Below are 17,555 nucleotides of genomic sequence, written 5' to 3' on the forward strand. Positions count from 1 at the left end.
ACAGATAACATAGCACTAGTCGATATAGCCACAGATAACATTGTATCGGTAACAAATAACATGGCAACTGGCAAGGTGACAACAGATAACATGGCACCAGTTCACATAGCTCCAGATAACATGGCAACTGGCAAGGTGACAACAGATAACATGGCAATAGACAATGAGCCAACTGAAATAAAAGCAGATTTAATTGATGTCAAGAAAAGTTCCAGCACTGTCAGTGATGAAGCTGCACACAGCAATGTGATGGACAAACAGGGCCTAGAGGAATGTGATGTAAAGATCATTCCTGGGAAGAAACTAGCAGAGAGACCAATGTTGGGTGTTAAACTGGAGAAAGATGGAGGAGAAAAGAATTGGCAAGGCCTAGTCTTAAAAACAGTGGAAACTGTACGCAGTCATCAAGATGGAGTCCCAGCTCTGGAGAAAGGTTTAAATGGTGTGAATCAAACTGAGGTTTCCAAGGACCTGTCGTTGGCTGTGGTGGCTCAAACATCAGAGGTTGAAAGAAAATCTGTTTCTGTAGAATCACATGTGAGTGTTCTGGACGATGAGTTTGAAGAAGAAGTTATTGTTATTCGCAGACGAAGAGGACGGCCTAGAAAAGCACCAGCCTCCCCAGTGATTGTCAAAAGAGAAAGTGTGAATTCTAGGATTGATCTGGTTGAACCGGTCGAGGAGGCTAAAACTTCACCTGTCAAAGATGTAAAACAGGAGAAGACTACATCTGTAGTCATGGTGGCACCAGAAGCCGGATCTAGGGGTAAAATGTGTTTGAGGAGAAGCCCAAGAGTTCTGCAGAGAAAAACATCGACTCTGTGTAACATACAAGGTTTTCCTGTGTCACAAGTGGCTGAAAGCCCTGTTCAACCTGAATTGCAAGGAGATGACCCAGTTGCAAAGCTGTTTGTCTCTGATGGTCAGTCCACTGAAACCAGTGACGATGACAAGTTGGTGATAGCTGAGCCATGTTCTACACCTACACATCCAGCAAAGACTTCCACCAAGGGGGCTAAGTCTGCTGAGCTTTCTGTGAGCAAAGATCAGATTGGTAGACATAAATCCGTTGTGTCGACAGAGTCATCTGACGACGAATCCCATTTGATCATTGACGCCCCTGAGCCAGTGGAATCTGAAAAGTCTGTGACACGACGCCGGTCCTTGCGCATCTCGGCTATGAGTGCCGCAGATTCGGCCGATGCTGACACGGAAGCTGATACACCTAAGCCACCACAAAAACGGGCCCGTAAAACAAGAGGTAAGAAGGCTGAAACAAAGGCTGTACCTCTGCCAACAGAATCACCTCGTGTAAGGACAGAGCGCCGGCGCTCTGGACGACTGGCTGCCAAGGACAAGGTCAGGTGAGTGGTCAATGTCAGGTGAGGGTTCAAGGTCAGGTCACGGTTATCCAGCAATGCTTTTATAATTTTCTGCCTGATGAATAACTGGAACAGTAATGATTGTAATTTGGGGTCTGTTTTGTGAAAGGAGTCAGGCATCTACATGTACACATGGCCTACTTGGCATGACAATGTTTGCAGTGCAAGCCAGCCAAAACTCTAGCCTGTGGTGTGGTGGCTCAGCAGTGTGGCACCAGACTGCCAGTGCTTTGCCTGTAGAATGATGATAGACTGGCAATAGGTAGGTATGGTTTCAGTCGTCTGGTCGCCATGTGTCAGATCAATGGAATAAATCATAACCTGTGGTGGAATGGTCGTGGAATGCTGGAAGTGTGCCCCTGGCGAGCTAGCAATGAGCTAGTGGTCAACACGTGGTACACTAGTGATGGGCTGGCAGTGAGCTAGCGGTCAACACGTGGTACACTAGTGGTGGGCTGGCAGTGAGCTAATGGTCAACATGTGGTACACTAGTGGTGGGCTGGCAGTGAGCTAGTGGTCAACACGTGGTACACTAGTGGTTAAGTGGCAGTGAGCTAATGGTCAACACGTGGTACACTAGTGATGGGCTGGCAGTGAGCTAGCGGTCAACACGTGGTACACTAGTGGTGGGCTGGCAGTGAGCTAATGGTCAACATGTGGTACACTAGTGGTGGGCTGGCAGTGAGCTAGTGGTCAACACGTGGTACACTAGTGGTTAAGTGGCAGTGAGGTAATGGTCAACACGTGGTACACTAGTGGTGGGCTGGCAGTGAGCTAGTGGTCAACACGTGGTACACTAGTGGTTAAGTGGCAGTGAGCTAGTGGTCAACACGTGGTACACTAGTGGTTAAGTGGCAGTGAGCTAATGGTCAACATGTGGTACACTAGTGATGGGCTGGCAGTGAGCTAGCGGTCAACACGTGGTACACTAGTGGTTAAGTGGCAGTGAGCTAATGGTCAACGCGTGGTACACTAGTGATGGGCTGGCAGTTAGCTAGCGGTCAACACGTGGTACACTAGTGGTTAAGTGGCAGTGAGCTAATGGTCAACACGTGCTACACTAGTGGTGGGCTGGATGTGAACTAGTGGTCAACACGTGGTACACTAGAGGTGAGCTGGCTGTGAGCTAGTGGTCAACACGTGGTACACTAGTGGTGAGCGGGCAGTGAGCTAGTGGTCAACACGTGGTACACTAGAGGTGAGCTGGCTGTGAGCTAGTGGTCAACACGGGGTACACTAGTGGTGAGCGGGCAGTGAGCTAGTGGTCAACACATGGTACACGAGTGGTGAGCTGGTGGTGAGCTAATGGTCAACATGTGGTACACTAGTGGTGAGCTGGCAGTGAGATAATGGTCAACACGTGGTACTCTAGTGGTGAGCGGGCAGTGAGCTAGTGGTCAACACATGGTACACTAGTGGTTAAGTGGCAGTGAACTAGTGGTGAACATGTGGTACACTAGTGGTGAGTGGGCAGTGAGCTAGTGGTCAACACATGGTACACGAGTGGTGAGCTGGTGGTGAGCTAATGGTCAACATGTGGTACACTAGTGGTGAGCTGGCAGTGAACTAATGGTCAACATGTGGTACACTATTGGTGTGCGGGCAGTGAGCCAGTGGTCAACACGTGGTACACAAGTGGTGAGCTGGCAGTGAACTAGTGGTCAACATGTGGTACACTAGTGGTGAGCTGGCAGTGAGCTAGTGGTACACAAGTGGTGAGCTGGCAGTGAACTAGTGGTCAACACGTGGTACACTAGTGGTGTGCTGGCAGTGAGCTAGTGGTCAACATGTGGTACACGAGTGCTGAGCTGGATGTGAGTTAGTGGTCAACACGTGGTACACCAGTGGTGAGCTGGCAGTGAGCTAGTGGTCAACACGTGGTACACTAGTGGTTAACACATGGTACACGAGTGGTGAGCTGGCTGTGAACTAATGGTCAACACGTGGTACACTAATGGTGTGCCTCTAACAACCCTCAAGCGACAGAAACATACAGGGTTTAATACTAACTGAAAATATAGTACCTGTAGCCTTTAGTATGTCATATTTAAAGCCGTGTGGAAATAAGACTTTAGACTAAGGAATTCGAAATATTTCAAGATGATGTACAATGCAATGAATGATCTCTTTTGCTTCTCTGATGTAATTGTGGACTTTTAATTTCCTTATTTCCTTATTTCCTTATGCTACATTTGTTATTGAAAGCATCAAGGTTGAACCCAGTGATCAGGAAACTCAGAAGGAGACCAATAGCAGACAAACACTGAAGCGACAGAAAGATGACAGCGCCAAAGCTACCTCCCATGAAACAGAGAGACATGATTTAGAAATGGACAACCGGAATGATGTTGCTGCTGATGTAGAGAGTAAAGTGGACCCAGGTGTAATCACAGACGTAGCCTTGGCTACAGGTGGTCCAGGAAACATCGACAATTCTCTGTCACCAGAGAAGATCGAGAGACATTTGTCAGAGATTGAGGAAATTCAAGAGCCGAGTGACATGAGTGAGGCAGACGCTGACAGCTTTCATCCTCTCATCATACCACTGAGCCCCGTGTACACCAGCAATGTTACCATGGCGATGACGGATATATCCATGCAGCCAGCTCAGCCAGAGCTAGGTCAGTTATAATCCTGTTTTTGATACATGTACCCCTGCTGTTAAGGTGTATGTATGTGTGCCCGTCTGTCTGTTTGTACTTTCTGTCTGTGAGCAACTTCATGGAAGAAGTTTTGTGGGAATTTAGGTGAAATATTATGCACTGGTGAACTTGGAATATATAAGGACCATTTTGTTACATTTTGGTGGTGATCCATACCATCCTGGGATTTTTGAAGTGATTCTGTGCGAAGATAGGACAGAAATACAAAGTGTTGTCCTTTTGTTTGCAGTCTGAATTTGTACATGGTATCTATGGCAGACGTTTTTGCTGTGTGAGTGTCTTCTAGTTTATGATAGTGGTCAGGTTGTTTCCGTCTGAAATGATGGTGAAGTGCTACAAAGTGAGCTTGAAACTTAATGTTATCTGAGATTTTGCACACTGAAACATATCTGAGATCTTTCTGTCTCCAGGCATCCAACAGAAACATGGCGTGAATGATGATACAGGCTCAGGATTCACAAGTCCTAAGGCAAGAGTGCGAAGGTCAAGCTCCAGGAAGACCCTTGACCCACTGAATACCATCCTGAGCCTCCAAGACAAGATGTTACACTCCACACCTGTCCACAACTTCTCTTCTTCTGCCTCTCCCAGTCACCCTACAGGCCCGTCTTGTCTTGCCCAGTCAGCACCTCACCTTTCAAACCAATCCAGATTTCCTCCCCACCAATCCCAAGCTCCGCCTCATAACTCCCAAGCTCATCCCCAATTCTCTCAAGCTCCAGCCCACCAGTTCCAAGCTCCACCCCAAGCTCCGGCCCACCAGTTCCAAGCTCCACCCCAAGCTCCAGCCCATCAGTTCCAAGCTCCACCCCAAGCTCCGGCCCAAGCTCCAGCCCACCAGTTCCAAGCTCCGGCCCACCAGTTCCAAGCTCCACCCCAGCAGCCCCAAGCCCCTGCTGTGAAGGAAAACCCTTCAGACTATCAACAACCCCAGGATCCTCTGAACGTCACGTATCACCTCTGGTCGTTTGGTGGTAGAATGGTCCTTATACGCTGCAGTTGTCATGGTTATCGCAGGGATGGTAACCAGAGGGTGAGTCAGAAATATGATTGGTCATGGTCATATTTCTGCTGGATGGAATGAGAATTTACTGTGTTTATTTGTCAGATACAATCAGGTGCTAGGCGTTCTGCATTAAGGGATAGTGGTTGACTGGTATCAGTATAATGACTCAGTATAATGGGGCGGTTTGCTTGCCTTTGGTAAGTCATCTCTGTGAAGCATCACTAGATAAAAGAGCCGTGGAAATCCGTCCTGCAACAATGAGGCATATTACATGCCATCTAAGGACTTTTTCTTCATCATTTGATTGAAAAATTGTTAGGTACGACATTAAACCCAAGCATTCACTCACTCTAAATTGTTCATGCTGCAGAAAATAAGCCCCTGATGAATGGGGTCACAGAATTCCAGCCCTTGCTTTCAGCATGTTCATTTGCTGGAACATGCGTGGGTTCAAACTCAGCCTTTGACAGGAAGTTTATGGATTGCTAAACTCTTTCTACATTTTCTTGTGGAGTCCTGGATGGAATCGGTGGTAGACTATCATCATTTAACCACTCTCAAACACTCATTGGAGTTTAGCCTTTTCCAAGTAGACATCATTATGACATAAATGAAAGAGTGTTGAAAGCAATCAGTGGAATATAGAAATAAAAAATGGTATTGTTAATATGTCAGTTCTGTATTCATTTCATGTTCCCTTAGATGTCCTTCCTGACAATAGCCACAAAGTTGGAATATCAGACAAACTACGGAATGGAGCAGATGACCAGTGGCGAGCTGGTCAGGATTGGATTAGCTGTTACATCCGGCAGAACTGTCCATTGATTAGAGGTAAGTGTTCCTTCTGTCACCTTCTGATTGTCAGGCATACTACATGTATTTCCGGGATTGTATTAGCTGTTACATCCGGCAGAACTGTCCATTGATTAGAGGTAAGTGTTCCTTCTGTAACCTGCTGATTGTCAGACAAACTATGTCAGGGATTGGATTAGCTGGTACATCCGGCAGAACTATCCATGGATTAGAGGTAAGTGTTTCTTCTGTCACCTTCTTATTGTCAGGCATACTATGTCCAGGATTGTATTAGCTGTTACATCCGGCAATACTGTCCATTGATTAGAGGTAAGTGTTCCTTCTGTAACCTGCTGATTGTCAGACAAACTATGTCAGCGATTGGATTAGCTGTTACATCCGGCAGAACTATCCATTGATTAGAGGTAAGTGTTTCTTCTGTCACCTTCTTATTGTCAGGCATACTACATGTATGTCCGGGATTGTATTAGCTGTTACATCTGGCAGAACTGTCCATTGATTAGAGATAATCGTTCCTTTTGTCACCTCATTGTCAGACAAACTGTTTCAGGGATTGGATTAGCTATTACATCTGGCAGAACTGTCCATTGATTAGAGGTAATTGTTCCTTCTGTCACCTTTTGATTGTCAGACAAACTATGTCAGGGATTGAATTAGCTGGTACATCTGGCAGAACTGTCCATTGATTAGAGGTAATTGTTCCTTCTGTCACCTTTTGATTGTCAGACAAACTATGTCAGGGATTGGATTAGCTGGTACATCTGGCAGAACTGTCCCTTGATTAGAGGTAAGTGTTCCTTCTGTCACCCGCTGATTGTCAGACAAACTATGTCAGGGACTGGATTACCTGTTACATTTGGCAGAACTGTCCATTGATTAGAGGTAATTGTTCCTTCTGTCACCCGCTGATTGTCAGACAAACTATGTCAGGGACTGGATTACCTGGTACATCTGGCAGAACTGTCCATTGATTAGAGGTAAGTGTTCCTTCTGTCACCTTCTCATTGTCAGACAAATTATGTCAGGGACTGGATTAGCTGTTACTTCCTGCAGAACTGTTTGTTGATTAGAGGTAAGTGTTCCTTCTGTCATCTGCTGATTGTCAGACAAATTATGTCAAGGATTGGATTAGCTTTTACATCTGGGAGATCTGTCCACTGATTAGAGGTAAATGTTCCTTCTGTCACCTTCTGATTGTCGGACAAACTATGTCAGGGATAAGATTACCTGTTACATCTGGCAGATCTAATTAGAGGTAAATGTTCCTTCTGTCATCTGCTGATTGTCAGACAAACTATGTCAGGGATTGGATTAGCTGGTACATCCGGCAGAACTGTCCATTGATTAGAGGTAAGTGTTTCTTCTGTAACCTGCTGATTGTCAGACAAACTATGTCAAGGATTGGATTAGCTGATACATCCGGCAGAACTGTCCATTGATTAGAGGTAAGTGTTTCTGCTCTCACCTGCTGTTTGGACAGCATATCCCTGTCAGACAAACTGTGTCAGGGATTGGATTAGCTGGTACATCTGGCAGAACTGTCCATTGATTAGAGGTAAGTGTTTCTTCTGTCACTTGCTGATTGTCAGACAAACTATGTCAGGGATTGGATTAGCTGGTACATCCGGCAAAAGTGTCCATTGATTAGAGGTAAGTGTTTCTTCTGTCACCTGCCGATTGTCAGACAAACTATGTCAGGGATTGGATTAGCTGATACATCCGGCAGAACTGTCCATTGATTACAGGTAAGTGTTTCTGCTCTCACCTGCTGTTTGGACAGCATATCCCTGTCAGCAACAGGCAACAAATTGTGTCAGCTGGTTAGCAAGTTTAATCCTGATCACCAGATTTTTCTTTCATTTTGTTTTTAATGTCATCTCCTTTTGTTATTTTTCCTGTTCAGTCTGAAGGTGTATCTGTACTCTCTCTGCAGTATGTGTTCTCTCTCTGCAGTATGTGTCCTCTCTCTGCAGTATCTGTACTCCCTCTGCAGTATCTGTACTCTGTCTGCAGTATCTGTACTGTCTCTGCAGTATGTGTACTCTCTCTGCAGTATCTGCACTCTCTCTGCAGTATCTGTACTCTCTCTGCAGTATGTGTACTCTCTCTGCAGTATCTGTACTCTCTTCTGCAGTATCTGTACTCTCTCTGCAGTATGTGTACTCTCTCTGCAGTATCTGTACTCTCTTCTGCAGTATCTGTACTCTCTCTGCAGTGTGTGTACTCTCTCTGCAGTATCTGTACTGTCTCTGCAGTATGTGTACTCTCTCTGCAGTATCTGCACTCTCTCTGCAGTATCTGTACTCTCTCTGCAGTGTGTGTACTCTCTCTACTCCCTCTGCAGTATCTGTACTCTCTCTGCAGTATGTGTACTCTCTCTGCATTATCTGTACTCTCTCTGCAGTATCTGTACTCCCTCTGCAGTATCTGTACTCTCTCTGCAGTATCTGTACTCCCTCTGCAGTATCTGTTCTCTCTCTGCAGTATCTGTACTCCCTCTGCAGTATCTGTACTCTCTGCAGTATCTGTACTCCCTCTGCAGTATCTGTACTCTCTCTGCAGTATCTGTACTCCCTCTGCAGTATCTGTACTCCCTCTGCAGTATCTGTACTCTCTCTGCAGTATCTGTACTCCCTCTGCAGTATCTGTACTCTCTCTGCAGTATCTGTACTCCCTCTGCAGTATGTGTACTCTCTCTGCAGTATCTGTACTCTCTCTGCAGTATCCGTACTCTCTCTGCAGTATTTGTACTCTCTGCAGTATCCATACTCTCTCTGCAGTATGTGTACCCTCTCTGCAGTATGTGTACTCCTTCTGCAGTATCTGTACTCTCTCTGCAGTATCTGTACTCTCTCTGCAGTATCTGTACTCTCTCTGCAGTATCTGCACTCCCTCTGCAGTATGTGTACTCTCTCTGCAGTATCTGCACTCTCTCTGCAGTATGTGTACTCTCTCTGCAGTATGTGTACTCCCTCTGCAGTATCTGTACTCTCTCTGCAGTATCTGTACTCCCTCTGCAGTATCTGTACTCTCTCTGCAGTATCTGTACTCTCTCTGCAGTATCTGTACTCCCTCTGCAGTATCTGTACTCTCTCTGCAGTATCTGTACTCTCTTCTGCAGTATCTGTACTCTCTCTGCAGTATCTGTACTCTCTCTGCAGTATCTGTACTCCCTCTGCAGTATCTGTACTCTCTCTGCAGTATCTGTACTCTCTTCTGTAGTATCTGTACTCCCTCTGCAGTATGTGTACTCTCTCTGCAGTATCTGTACTCTCTTCTGCAGTGTCTGTACTTCCTCTGCAGTATCTGTACTCTCTCTGCAGTATCTGTACTCTCTCTGCAGATGAAATCAGTCCATTCTTCTTAATTTGATACATTGTTTGTGATGTGATGGACAAGTTATTGCAATGGCAATATCCAGAATCCAGAATTTAAAGCTAGGATCATGAAAATAAGTGTAAAATCACTTCTGATTCAGTAGTTATACAGAGTTTTACTGAAGGTTTGCAAAGGTAGTGTCATTTTTAAAAAAGTTGCATGCTTGTATAGGATACAATTGTTGTAATTGTTCCACTCCAGTGCAGACAGATGTAGAGACAAATTTTCAGCTGTTTTTCACCACCAGCAGTATTTGAGACCCATTCCACTCCAGTGCAGACAGATGTAGAGACAAATTTTCAGCTGTTTTTCACCACCAGCAGGATTAGAGACCCATTCCACTCCAGTGCAGACAGATGTAGAGACAAATTTTCAGCTGTTTTTCACCACCAGCAGTATTAGAGACCCATTCCACTCCAGTGCAGACAGATGTAGAGACAAATTTTCAGCTGTTTTTCACCACCAGCAGGATTAGAGACCCATTCCACTCCAGTGCAGACAGATGTAGAGACAAATTTTTAGCTGTTTTTCACCACCAGCAGTATTAGAGACCCATTCCACTCCAGTGCAGACAGATGTAGAGACAAATTTTCAGCTGTTTTTCACCACCAGTAGGATTAGAGATCCCAATGTGAACATCTCCGCTATTTATATTAGGAAGTAACCGAACTTTTAGTGAGGTCCTGTCGTGAGCCAGGAACATACAAATGAAATCCAGTTACACCAACTGAACCCTCCTACGCTTAATCTTCAGCCAGAGTTGAGCTGGTTACTGTAAGGAGTGGATATCAGCTAGACTTACATTGTACATGAGCCTCTTGATTTGTTTTCAGCCAGAGTTAATGCGTTGACATCAGAGCTGGTCATGTTGGAAGAAGTGTATGCCAGCAAGACTTACATTGTACATGAACCTCTTGTTTTGTTTTCAGCCAGAGTTAATGCGTTGACATCAGAGCTGGTCATGTTGGAAGAAGTGGATGCCAGCAAGACTTACATTGTACATGAACCTCTTGTTTTGTTTTCAGCCAGAGTTAATGCGTTGACATCAGAGCTGGTCATGTTGGAAGAAGTGGATGCCAGCAAGACTAACATTGTACATGAACCTCTTGATTTGTTTTCAGCCAGAGTTAATGCGTTGACATCAGAGCTGGTCATGTTGGAAGAAGTGTATGCCAGCAAGACTTACATTGTACATGAACCTCTTGTTTTGTTTTCAGCCAGAGTTAATGGGTTGACATCAGAGCTGGTCATGTTGGAAGAAGTGGATGCCAGCAAGACTTACATTGTACATGAACCTCTTGTTTTGTTTTCAGCCAGAGTTAATGGGTTGACATCAGAGCTGGTCATGTTGGAAGAAGTGGATGTGAGCAAGACTTACATTGTACATGAACCTCTTGTTTTGTTTTCAGCCAGAGTTAATGGGTTGACAGAGCTGGTCATGTTGGAAGAAGTGGATGCCAGCAAGACTTACATTGTACATGAACCTCTTGTTTTGTTTTCAGCCAGAGTTAATGCGTTGACATCAGAGCTGGTCATGTTGGAAGAAGTGGATGCCATGAGGATTATACCACAATGTCAAAGTCATTTGTAAGCTATTACATCAGATAGGTTTAATCGTGCAATCTATTCCTTAAAGGCAAATAAAACACTAAAAGGAAGGGTATGAATATATTATAAGAAGAGAGACGATTGAACACTGGTCACGAAAATAGTTTGATTTTTAATTTCCATTGTGGGTATATAGGGTTCTGTGGTGGTATGTTGAGACCCAGAGGGTATCAGTGACATCCCGGCCCTGTGTGGTGGTCTACTGAGACCCAGAGGGTATCAGTGACGTTCTGATCCGCTGTGGTGGTCTGTTGAGACCCAGAGGGTATCAGTGACGTCCTGGCCCTCTGTGGTGGTCTATTGAGACCCAGAGGGTATCTGGGTCTCAGCTGGGGATATCGGGGACCTCCCGGCCCTCTGTGGTGGCCTGCTGAGACCCAGGGGGTATCGGGCATGTCCCGGCCCTCTCTGGTGGTTTGTTGAGACCCAGAGGGTATCAGGGACGTCCCGGCCCTATGTTTGGCTTCAAGGTCCATGTCATGAGTTCATTGTTCTAAATGTAGATGTATTTTGCATGATGAAATCTGGCAGTCTGTGTGTCTCCAGTGGTAAAAACCTTATGTGACATCACTGCTCCCAATATGGTCAGAAAAGGCCACCGCAGAATTCAATGTTCCAAATGATTTTTTCTAAAGTCAAAAAGAATTCTAAAAAAAACAAATAAATTAAACTGTTTTCCTAGACAGTATTTAATGATCTTTTATCTGACATATAATTCATGCTGGTGTTTTATTTGCCTTTAAAATGTTCAGGTGACAGTTATTCTCCAAACTCCACACACCACATGAGTTGTTTCAATTAGTGAGTCATGCAGGTAGTAAATCAAATCAAGTTTAAGTGAGAAGTTATTTTATTTTTGTTTATGGTGTGAACTTAACAGGAAGGACATCAAAACTAACGTTGTGGTATTGTGGTTTTAATTATCTAGTGTGTCTAGTAGTTAAAGGTGATTGCCTTTCAATCGCTAGGACACAGGAGTTTAGGGTTCAGACCCAACCTTGGACAGGGAATTTGTAGATTTACCTGCTCTCACTGCTTGTGGGGTCATGGTGACAATAACAGTGCTGGTTGTGGCCATTTGCGCATTGTTACAACGTGCAAAGAGCACCTGTTTTTCACCAATATGATGAGCAGGTCTGTGCATCACAAGTGGGAATGTTTGTCAGTAACTTGTCTAATGTCAAATGTTTCCTCTGTGCTTTCCCCACTGTCAAAAATGACATAGAAGTGAAAAATTCTTAAATATCATGTTACGAATCAGTTAAATAAATTATACAGTAGTACATTTTAATTATAAATAAAATGTATTTGATACCTATATGTCAAAATCTATGTAATGTCAAACCCTTGCTGCTCTTCTTGCAGACCCCCTCAAGGCCTTCAACGTATGAACAAAGTGTTGTCAAAGTTAGATACGTAAGTTGACTGTCTTTGGTTCAGTAGACTTTCCTTGGTTCGGTGGACTCTGCCGGTTTGGTGGATTTCCCTGGATTGGTGGATTTCCTTGGTTGGTTGGAATTCAAATTGGGTTAGTGGACTTTAAAGGTTTGGTGGATTTCCTGGGTTCTCTGGATTTCCTTGCTTTGGTGGACTTTCCTTGCTTTGGTGGACTTTCCTTGCTTTGGTGGACTTTCCTTGGTTCAGTGGACTTTTCTTGGTTCAGTGGACTTTTCTTGGTTCAGTGGACTTTCCTTGGTTCAGTGGATTTTCCTTGGTTCAGTGAACTTTCCTTGGTTCAGTGGACTTTCCTTGGTTCAGTGAACTTTCCTTGGTTCAGTGGATTTTCCTTGGTTCAGTGGATTTTCCTTGGTTCAGTGGACTTTCCTTGGTTCAGTGGACTTTCCTTGCTTTGGTGGACTTTCCTTGGTTCAGTGGATTTTCCTTGGTTCAGTGGACTTTCCTTGATCCAGTGGACTTTCCTTGGTTCAATGGACTTTCCTTGCTTTGGTGGACTTTCCTTGGTTCAGTGGACTGTCCTTGATTCAGTGGACTTTCCTTGGTTCAGTGGACTTTCCTTGGTTCAGTGGACTTTCCTTGGTTCAGTGGACTTTTTCCTTGGTTCAGTGGACTTTCCTTGATTCAGTGGACTTTCCTTGGTTCAGTGGACTTTCCTTGGTTCAGTGGACTTTCCTTGGTTCCTGGACACAGTGGATTTCCTGGGCACAGTGGATTTCCTGGGCACAGTGGATTTCCTGGACAGTGGATTTCCCAGGCCAGACAGTAGATTTTCCATGTCCAGTGGGTTTCCCAGGACTGGTTCTGTTGTGGACTTCAGAGTTATTAATGAAATGACACATTGTAGTTCAGTCTACATGTACAGTAAATCTGCCAAGACCAGTCAAATAAATAAATAAGTAAATACATAAATACATATACTAAAAAGTTTAAACCGTGTAACTGTATATTTGCTCATGGCATAAATAGTAAATACCTTGTTTTCATAAAGATTTACCCAGCAGTTTCATCCAGTGTTAAATATCATCTTACAAATATAATGTCAATTTACCTGTAATGAGGTGTTTAAACATTTTAGGTTAGAAGTGGGCAGTTACTTATTGAGTCATTCACCTGGCGACAGCCACTGTAAGCTAAGGAAGGCTGTGGAAGGTAACAAAAGGTGAGCCTAAAAACACATCTCTGCTTCACCTCTGACCTTGATGTACTGGTACCTTGTTTTTCCTAGTGTCTGGTGTAAGTGAAACTGGCCAGGAAACTGGACAGTACACCAATCTGACTGCTGTGAGTTCAAGTCCAGCTCATGCTGGCTTCCTCGCCGGCCGTTTGAAGGTCTGCCAGCAAACTGCAGATGGTCATGGGTTTCCCCTGGGCTCTGCAGAGTTTCCTCCAACCATAATGCTAATGACCATATTTAGGTGCTCTGAGTTACTCCAGGTGCCTAGATTTACTCCAGGCGCTCAGATTTACTCCAGGCACTCAGATTTACTCCAGGCGCTCAGATTTACCCCAGGCACTCTGGTTTACTCCAGGCACTCTAGCTTACTGCAGACACTCTTGTTTACTCCAGATGCTCAGAATTACTCCAGGCACTCTGTTTTACTCCAGGTGTTCTGGTTTACTCCAGGTCCTCTGGTGTACTCCAGGCACTCTGGTTTACTCCAGGTGCTGTGGTTTACTCCAGGCACTCTGGTGTACTCCAGGCACTTTGGTTTACTCCAGGCACTCTGGTTTACTCCAGGTCTTCTGGTGTACTGCAAGCACTCTGATTTACTCTGGTGCTCTGATTTACTCCAGGCACTCTGGTTTACTCCTGACACTCTGGTTTACTCGGGGTCCTCTGTTGTACTCCAAGCGCTCTGGTTTACTCCAGGTGCTCTGGTTTACTTCAGGTGCTCTGGTTTACTTCAGGTGCTCTGGTGTACTCCAGGCGCTCTGGTGTACTCCAGGCACTCTGGTTTACTCCATGTCCTCTGGTGTACTGCAAGCACTCTTTACTCCAGGCACTCTGGTTTACTCCAGACACTCTGGTTTACTTCCTGCACTCTGCTTTACTTTACACATAAAAATGTTTGGTACTGTATGTAAGTGAAATATTCTTGAGCAAGGTGTAAAGGACCGTCAATGTAAAGAGTGGCACATTTCATAATGTTAATTAGCTGATCTGAAACCGTTGGGCTTAAAACATGATATAGATTTGTGAAAAAATTTGCCTTCATTTGTCTTATTATAAAATAATGTAAAATTTGTTATTAATTGTTGTAATGCAAGAAAAGGATAAGTAAGGTTTATTGCTGTGTTGTTGTTAAGCTACCATTGTGTACTCCTCAGTAGAATGAGTATGCATTGTACCACTGATTCCGCTATGCTAAAATCTGTATTTTGACATTCGTACCCCCATACTGCATCAACTAAATACAGCCTTTTCTCATGACCAACGCAGGCCTGGGATCAAACCCGCGTCGGGTCATACCAAGACTTTTAAAAATGGTGTACGCTTTTGCCTTGCTTCGTGCTCAGCTGAGAGGCTTGAGCAAGGAAACAGGACTCGTTGGCCTGATGCCAGTGTAATGTGACTGGGTGGGGTATCATGTCTGCTGGCGGCAGCACTTTGGCGGCAGGACTTTGCGGCAAGACACAGTATATGTACACACACCTATATGATTCTTCATTGACATATGACTGAAAAATTGTTAAGTATGACCTTGAACCCCAAGCATACATACATACATTACAAGGTTTGGGACAGGCAATGTACTTGCAGTGGGGGTTTTTTCTGAAGTTTTGTTGGCGACAGTGACCTCGACCAGACATTTAAAAAAAAAAAAAAGAACCAAAAAGCGGTTTGTTTCCAATAAGAGGGAGGAATTTTTACAAATTTTACCCAGAAAATACAGTGTAATTGTTTCTGGAGAAATACAGTGAGGGAAGCATGTTAGACTTTACAGACTTCTTATGTGACTTTATCAAAGTCATATTCAATTTCTAAAAACTGGATTAAAATGCCATCTTATGTCAACAGAGGTGCATATGACCTTCATTTCACCTACACCGGGTTCACGTGTACCGACTCCGACCTCCCCGCAGTGCCGCCTTGGATTCCTATAGACCCTGCCATCATTTTGCCCTCCCACTGGAAAAAGAGTCGCATACCTGCTACATTTGATCCTCCGGGTGAGTTTACAGTTCTTGTTTATCCTGCATTTCCAGAAAGTTGCAAACATACACTGAACAGATCTATGTATTTGAATGATGTTTGACGCCATACTCAAGGATATTTCACTTACTCCAAGGCGGTCAGGTTGTTTAGAACAGATTAGGAAGGAGTCTTCAAACGGGGTTTGGAGGCAATATATTCCTTGGTGGTTATGTTAAATTGGTCATTGGAATGTCCATTATGGGCGATGGCTAGGAAAGTGATGTCTGTGTAACGCGTAGATTTTATATTGCGTTAAAAATTAAAATTATCATGAGTTATAAGATTGATTGATAAGAATGATGTCCAGAAAGGAGAGATAAAGAGGGTTGAAGATCAATATCTTCTTGTCTTATCTTTGTCGATGGAACTTCCCAGAACAGTAGTTAAAAAGTCTGTTAATAGTTATTAAAACAGGATTTAAATCTTTTAATAAGTCATCAGCTTTGTACAGTTTTCTGCAGTGTTGTGCTGTGGATAAATTTGGATTAAGGAACTAAACAGTTCATGAAAATAACTTGTTGCTTTCGATCTACGATGTTTTGTTACTCTTTTTTGGAAAAAAAACGTAGCAATGTATATATTTCAATATTGCTGAAGGACACTAGAGATCTTTAGTTAGTAATTACAAATTCAACTTGTAACTTCTGACTTCCATTCAGAATAAATAACCTTTTTCTGGCTTGAAATTACAAGTTCGTACTTGCAACTTGTAACTGATGATCTCTAGTAACTGTCTTACTCGTTGAAGGACTCGTGGAAGTACAGATGTATATCACGAATAACACGTTACGAAGATTACACAGTTTCAACCTGACTGTTTCAGCAGATAAGATTCCCAACAGCATCACTATCGTGTATTCAGGTTGATCAGCATGTTTCCTTAAGAGAATTATTTCCGAAGAAGCTTTATGGCGGTATAATGCTGGCTTGTAAACTAAACTCTTACCTCTTGTTTCTAACACCAGATTTCACAGCAGGTCCCAATGTGGGTCAGAAGAGACGGCACTTCCAGGCGTGTCATCACCAAGGCCATCACAACACTGGCAAGGCCAAGAAGAACAAGGGCAAGAAGAAACAGTTCAAGAAGTGAAAAATCTCTTGTGTTCTTTAATGTTCCCGATCTGTACAATAAACACGACATTGGCAATGAAGCCTCATGAGCCTGGGTTTGTTGATTGTTTCACAGGATGCTATTTATCACACTGACGTCCACAATTCAAGAAAATATACACGTGTGAAGTTTCAGTCGTTTTAGTCGAAGCAGAGCCTGTCTTATTTTCATCGGAGATATTTCATTCAGATTGCTCAAATTGCGCTTTAATTTTCTTACAATTGGTGGACATTGACCAGTGTGTCAAGTTTCATATTCATTCGCATTATGTCCGAAATGGGCCGATGTATAAGCTACAAAATTACTATCCCTAAATCTTCACATGACGAATTTGTAGTTCAGCTAAATTGTCCTTGATAGTACTGGAAAACAGAAGGCATGAATATTGACCATCAACGTCCATTGACAGATCTGGTCCTTCATGACCGGTACCGGTACATGTAACTGAAGAATCCTGCATCTGCTGGGTTAATTTCGGTTAATGTCTGTTCACAGTTTGTAGCATACGTTTCCGTTAACGTTTTTAAATGCGGACGCGCACTAGTATATGCCAAGCCGTTTTCACCTTTCACGTTTTCACGCACAAGATTTCCGTCCCCAGTAAGCCGGGTCATGCTGATAGGTTCTATAAAATTCCTGTCTTATCTTATTTGTTCTTCTGCGTATTTGGGCGCCGGTATAACCTGTCGTCTGGGTTGCAGCTCCTGAAAGCACGCCTTTGGTGCAGGAATGACAAATGGAGTCTAGTTTTTTGGAAACCCGACCTGGGTGGCCAGACCGAGTCTCTACGGCAATGAGGCTTTACGATATGAGGGTGCTTTACGACATGAGGCTTTACGACATGAGGAGATGACATATTTGGCCAAGAGCGGTGGTTCACTCTGGGCTCGGTTTGGTTCGCTGTACGGATACTCAAAAAACTCACCTGGAGACTTCATCC

The 17,555-nt window shown here is 44.0% G+C and overlaps 2 protein-coding genes across 3 annotated transcripts; both read left to right on the forward strand.

Moving 5' to 3' along the window:
- The first annotated feature begins 44 nt into the window (after window positions 1–44).
- LOC135477670 (uncharacterized) lies at window positions 45–10,829 on the forward strand. 2 transcript variants are annotated; one of them, XM_064757853.1, is made up of 5 exons: window positions 45–1,364; window positions 3,588–4,003; window positions 4,456–5,078; window positions 5,754–5,882; window positions 10,745–10,829. In XM_064757853.1, the coding sequence occupies exons 1-4, from the start codon at window positions 61–63 to the stop codon at window positions 5,874–5,876; spliced, it is 2,466 nt and encodes an 821-aa protein (XP_064613923.1). In that variant the 5' UTR covers window positions 45–60; the 3' UTR covers window positions 5,877–5,882; window positions 10,745–10,829. The 2 variants fall into 2 exon arrangements, with proteins under 2 accessions (XP_064613923.1, XP_064613924.1); XM_064757854.1 differs by lacking the exon at window positions 10,745–10,829 and adding an exon at window positions 10,460–10,509.
- On the forward strand, window positions 9,675–16,652 carry LOC135477671 (uncharacterized). The gene is made up of 5 exons (XM_064757855.1): window positions 9,675–10,829; window positions 12,216–12,266; window positions 13,384–13,467; window positions 15,328–15,479; window positions 16,470–16,652. Exons 1-5 carry the CDS (start codon window positions 10,108–10,110, stop codon window positions 16,592–16,594), a joined length of 1,134 nt encoding a protein of 377 aa, XP_064613925.1. The 5' UTR covers window positions 9,675–10,107; the 3' UTR covers window positions 16,595–16,652.
- The last annotated feature ends 903 nt before the right edge of the window (window positions 16,653–17,555 follow it).

This window comes from Liolophura sinensis, chromosome 11, assembly GCF_032854445.1.
Source record: "Liolophura sinensis isolate JHLJ2023 chromosome 11, CUHK_Ljap_v2, whole genome shotgun sequence".
In the NCBI taxonomy this organism is placed as follows: domain Eukaryota; kingdom Metazoa; phylum Mollusca; class Polyplacophora; order Chitonida; family Chitonidae; genus Liolophura; species Liolophura sinensis.